The 5,952-nt window shown below is 47.2% G+C and overlaps 1 protein-coding gene across 1 annotated transcript in view; it reads left to right on the forward strand.

Moving 5' to 3' along the window:
- The window catches only part of SLC37A1 (solute carrier family 37 member 1), a 57,375-nt gene that overhangs the window by 19,021 nt on the left and 32,402 nt on the right, over positions 1-5,952 (forward strand). The window contains exons 8-9 of the mRNA XM_032763618.2: positions 749-825; positions 4,675-4,841. Coding sequence (XP_032619509.1) covers positions 749-825; positions 4,675-4,841 — 244 coding nt within the window. The remainder of the gene's footprint in view (positions 1-748; positions 826-4,674; positions 4,842-5,952) is intronic.

A 5,952-nucleotide genomic window follows, 5' to 3' on the forward strand; every position in this document is an offset into this window, starting at 1 on the left:
ACCCACAATGCAACGCTTCAGAAATCGACGCTTGCCTCGGACCATGGACACACAACGCCGAATTACTGTGCCTAATGTGGCCGCATGAAATCAAATTTATAATATCAGTTTTATGAAACCGATTTTAGCTAATTCGATATTATCGCGTAGTGTAGACGTGGCCTAAGAGAGTAAAATGCCCCATTGATGGGAGTCAGGTACCTAACTCCCTTAGTATCCTTCGAAAAATCCCAGCCTTAAACAGGTTGTTAAAGAACTTCATTTCAACTTCAACCCTAAGACTGAATTTAGTATATAAGGAAATTTGTCCCTTCAGTGTATACATCTTTTCTTTTAGTCCTTTCTAGGTTCTACATTCTTTGATAAGGCTTTGTCTTTTCAGCATTTATTTTCACCCATACATTTCCCTAAACTCATATTCAGGTGAAAGTATTATGAAGTGGTTAGAGCAGTGGGAGTTAAGAACCCTTAGCACTGTCACATTCCGTGTGATCTTTGGCAAACCTGAGATGACAATTTGTGGAGGTTTGCCCTATAAAAAGCTTTGAAATCCTTAGATACAAAGTGCTGTACGTATTAAGTCTTACTTTATTTTTGCTGAATAATGGTGTTTGGAAAAAATATTAATCTAATATTAATGATAATGTAGGCTTGTTCTTGTGCAATTTAGACTGTTCTAAGCCCTTAGCATGAAATTTTGTGTAAGAATTTTCATATTCATAAAATGTTTTTTCAAATATGATTTCAGATAGCTAATGGATTGGTACAAACCACTGGCTGGCCCAGTGTTGTTACCTGCATTGGCAACTGGTTTGGAAAAGGAAGGTAAAAATATACATATTTTTAAGCACTGGGACTATATGTAGGTAGTTTTTAGGCCTTAATATAAAACCTGATGAAGTCAGTGTAAGAACTCCCATTTAGTTTCAGTGATTTTTTTAAATTAAGCCTTTAAGGCAGATCCTTTAAAAATACGTAATTACCTGTTTGTCATGCATAGGCGTCGTGTGACTCTTGTGTTTGGGGAGGCTGTGTGGGAGCACCAGGAGCTCCCCAGAAGTGAGGGGAAAGGACTACCAGTGCCCATACTGTGGCCTCGCTCTACCCAAAGGCCCTACCCCCACTTGGCCACCTCCTGCCCCTGAGACCCTGCTGCACTTACACTCACCCCACCCCAAGGCCTCACTCCTACTCCACCTCTTCTCACCCCTGTCTGCTAGGGTTGCCAGGTGTTTGGTTTTTGAAAAGCGACCCTGGCAGCTCCGATCAGCACCAATGACCAAGCCACTAAAAGTCCAGTTGGTAGGGCAGTGAGGCTAAGCCAGGCTCCCTGCCTGCCCTGGCTCTGTGCAGCTCCTAGAAGCGGCAGGCATGTCTGGCTCCTAGGCACAGGGGTGGCTGCGGGGGCTCCGTGTGCTGCTCCCACCCCAAGAGCTGGCTCCACAGCTCCCATTGGCTGGGAACCACAGCCAACAGGAACTACGGAGGCAACACCTGCAGGTACTGGCAGCACACAGAGCCCCCTGACTCCCTGCCTAGGAGCTGGAATTGCCGGCCGCTTCCGGGAGCTACCTGAGGCAAGTGCTTCTTGGCCGCACCCTGCACATGCATCCCTGCACTCTGAACCCTTCAGCCTGGAGCCACTCTTGCACCCAATATCTCTCATTCCTGGCCCCAGCCAGGAGCCCACTCCTGCACCCACAGCTGGAGCCCTCACTCCCTCCTGCTCTGCAACCCCAGCCCAGAGCTCCACCCCGGAGCCCGCACTCCCAGCCAGAGCCTTCACCCCTTCCTGTACCCCCAACCCTTGGCCCCAGCCTGGTTAAAGTGAGGAAGGGTGGGGAAGATGGAGTAAGTGGGTGGGACTTCAGGGAAGGGGTGGGGCGGGGGGGGCAAGGGTATTCGGTTTTGTGCGATTAGAAATTTGGCAACCGTTCCACAAGCTCCTCTTTGCCCCCAAGCCGAGCCAACCCACCCGCCCACCAGCTGCTACTCCTTTCTGCCCCCTTCTGCCTTAAGGGTGAGCAACAGGAGTTAGGGGGCACAGAGGAGTGAGTGACAGGTGGGAGGGGCCTCAGGGGTCCGGGGAAGGCAAGAGGGGAAGAGGCAGAGTGAGGACGGAGTCTCCAGGGGGAGAGGCTTAGTGGAGGTGGGGCCATGGGGGAAGAGGCCAAGTGGGGGCTGGGCTTTGAGGTGGAGCACAGGCTGAGTCCGGGTGGGGCCATGGTCTAGGTGCCAGTGGCGCCCCCCTACTTCTTGGGAACTTCTGGTGGCAGCACTCCAAAGTCGTCAGGCTGGTGCGCCTCAAAAGGGAGGTGTGCCCTATCTGGCATTTCTTGCCCCATCCGGGGAGACTTAGCTCCCCAAGTCTCTTATACCTGCCGCCCGTGTTGTGGTGGCAACTAACTTAGCTTAACAGTTCAAAAAGGGCAGAGAGAAGCAAGTGGCAGGGGGGTGGAGAGGGCTCAGGAGAAAGAGTGGGGCTTCTGGGGGAAAGGGAGGAGAGGAGTGATCGGGGGGGCCTCAGGAGAGGGAGCGGAGAGGAGTGGGGAGTGTTTTGGAGGAGGGGGCTGAGTGGGGTGGGCTGTGGAGCAGGGAGTGGGGCCAGGGTGCAGGCATCAGTAGCCCCCCAACTTCTAGAGAGCTTCTGGTGCTGCCACCCAGTCTCTTCAAATGCAAGAGTCACGCGCCCCCTATACAAAACGTGATTGCTTACAGTTTCAGACAACTGTATTGGTGTGTATTCATTAATAACTCTCAGACATATGAGTTAAGTACTTTGGAGTTGAATTGAGAGGAATGCTGGCAAATGTTCTCAGTCTAAAAACACTTCAAAAAACAAAATAAGGGCTGTATTTTGCCATTGGTTTTAAACTGGAATTTCCCATTGCTTTCACTTCTGTTTAAAAATCATCAGGATATACATCAAAAATTGGCATAAGGCCTACTTGTTTCTAACACTTTTTTTTTATAATACAACTCAAAGTATGAATTTAAAGAGATTATATTTGGCAGATGGATTAACAAAAATGTTTGCTATTTCATAGTGCTCACTTTTTTCAAAGCCAACTTTTTCAGTGCCACAGTGGGGGATATCTTACTGTTGTTTTGTAACATCATACAGTATTTCTCCATAGCATTGTATTAGCTGCACAGTAAATCCATTGGCACCAATGGAAGTTGCACAGAAATAATTCACATTGATGCTACTCTAGGATCTGATGTCTCTATTATAAATGCCACTGTATGAATGTTATAATCAGTGAGGATGTGTTACACTACAAGTGCCTACAGCTGCAGCTCTGCAGCTTCACTGCTTCTGGGCCCAAGAAATGAACCCTGACTGGTGGGATCATATCATATAATCAGAGTGACCAAATGTCCCATTTTTAAAGGGACAGTCCTGTTTTGGGGGACTTTTTCTTATATAGGCACCTATTACCCTCCAGCCCTCATCCCGTTTTTTCACAGTTGCCATCTGGTAACCCTACATATAATGCAAGCTTGGGATGATGAGCAGTGGCTGTAGAACTTTTAGATGTGCAAGGCCACATCCCTGGATCTGTGTGCTGAGCTCTCCCCAGACCTCCTGCACCAGGACACCAAAATGAGAGCTGCACTGATAAGGAAGAAGCGAGTGCCAATCACACTGTGGAAACTTGCAAAGCCAGATTGCTACTGTTCAGTGGGAAATCATTTTGGAGTTGGAAAATCCACTATGGGGCCCATTGTCATACAAGTGTGAAGGACCATTAATTGTTTCCTGTTATGCAGGACTGTACTCATGGCAGTGTGCAGGACATAGTGGGTGGATTTGCAGAAATGGGGTTTCCAAACTGCAGTGGAGCAATAGATGGCACACATTTTGGCACCACCCAATCTTGCCACAAGAGTACATCAACAGAAAGGACTACTTTTCTGTGATTATGCAAGCATTGGTGGATCACCAAGGATGCTTCATTAACATCAGTGTGGGCAGAAAGTGCATGATGCTGCTCACATCTTTAAGAACACAGGACTGTTCAGAAGGCTTCAAACAAGGACTGACTTTCCTGACCTGCAAATTACCATTGGTGATGTTGAAATGCCAATAGTGATCCTATATGACTGAGTCTACCTTTACATCAACCTAACTTTGTAGTGTAGACCAGGCTGATTTCTTCCATTGACCTAGCTACAGCCTCTTAAGGGGGTGGATTTACTACAATGACAGAAAACCCCCTTCTGTTGCTATAGCAGTGTTTGTGCTACAGTGCTGCTGCTGTGCTGCTGTAACAGTTCTAGTGTAGACATAGGTGATTCAAACTAAGAATACGTCTTTCTTTTTCCTAGTAAAAATGCATCTTTAGGACCTGATCCAAAATCCATTGACATTAATTGGAGTCATTCCGTGTATTTTCATAGCCTTAATCGGGCTAGTAGGTCTTAATCATGTCAGATTCTGAATAATGCCCATATCCTGCACAAGGAAGCTTGTAGGATACATTCATTAATGTTTAGGTACTTTGAAACGGTCAGGTAAAAGGCAGTAGCATAAAGGGTTATGTACAGTTATAGAATGATAAGGACTCAAAACACTTCAACAGTGCCAAAGATTACCTGCTGTCTGTGATTCTGTATGCTACTTAATGTTTTTGAGCAGAATAACTAAAATTAGCATCCTTTTGAATGCAGGAGAGGTTTGATCATGGGAATCTGGAATTCTCACACTTCCGTAGGGAATATCTTAGGATCCTTAATTGCTGGTTACTGGGTATCTACCTGCTGGGGTCTGTCTTTTGTGGTTCCTGGTGTTATAATTGCTTGCCTGGGGATCGTTTGTTTTCTATTTCTCATTGAACGTAAGTATATATTTCCTTATTTTTATTTTGATTTATACAAAACTGTGTAGCTGCCCATCCTATGCTGGGAACCCCATTACACAAATTAAAATCCACATGTTCAGAAGGTCAAGATGTGACATCCTAAGGGGGCAGTTGCAAAGTCCTAGTCTGATCCCCTGCCAGCAGCTCGCTCATTTATAGCCCAGCTCTGGCCTGGGGAGGAAGACAAGCTCTCAGGTAACTGGTTTTTCACCCATTTAGAGCTTTACAAGTTAACACCAAGTCCTTGAATTCCACTCTGAAATTTACTGGGAACTGGTACAAATCATGGAGCATGGGTGTAATGTGCTCCTGATCCAGACTTCTACTTAAGCTGGCCATGGCACCCTGCACTAGTTCTTGTTTCTGAGTGCTCTTAAGGTAGAGCACCATGTGGAATGATTCCAGCAACATGATCTTAAGGTAGCAAAGGTATGATATACCCTTCCAGAATGTATTTGTCCTACTTCACTCCAAACCACATCCTCTTGATCTTGTATCTTCACTTGACTTCAGTGAGTCTACTTGTGAAGCAAGGGTCAGAATCCACGTATGGATCAGGGAATCAGGGTTTTCCTACTCTGATAACCTATGACATCTTCACTTGACTTCATATACATTGTGTCTGACTGAAAATAACTTAATCGTGCTCTTTGTCTGTGGGCTGAATATTAAAGAAAAGAAACAAATATATCTGTAGGTCAAACTGAATGTGGGTATTTTTTTTTCATTTGGGGCTACACCAGGGATGGGCAAACTTTTTGGCCCGAGGGCCACTTTGAGTTTGTGCAACTGTACAGAGGGCTGGGTAGGAAAGGCTGTGCCTCCCCAAACAGCCTGGTCCCCTCCTCTTATCCACCGCCTCCCACTTCCTGCCCCCTGCCCCCTCAGAACTCCCAACCCATCCAATCCCCTCGCTCCTTGTCCCCTGACCACCCCCTTCCGGGACCCTTGCCCCTAGCCAACTCCCCTGCTCCCTGTCCCCTGACTGCCCCGACCCCTATCCACACCCCTGCCCACTGACAGCCCCCCCGGGACTCCCACCCCCATCCAACTGCCCTCTGCTCCTCATCCCCTGACCACCCCCTCC

Source organism: Chelonoidis abingdonii, chromosome 1 (assembly GCF_003597395.2).
Source record: "Chelonoidis abingdonii isolate Lonesome George chromosome 1, CheloAbing_2.0, whole genome shotgun sequence".
In the NCBI taxonomy this organism is placed as follows: domain Eukaryota; kingdom Metazoa; phylum Chordata; order Testudines; family Testudinidae; genus Chelonoidis; species Chelonoidis abingdonii.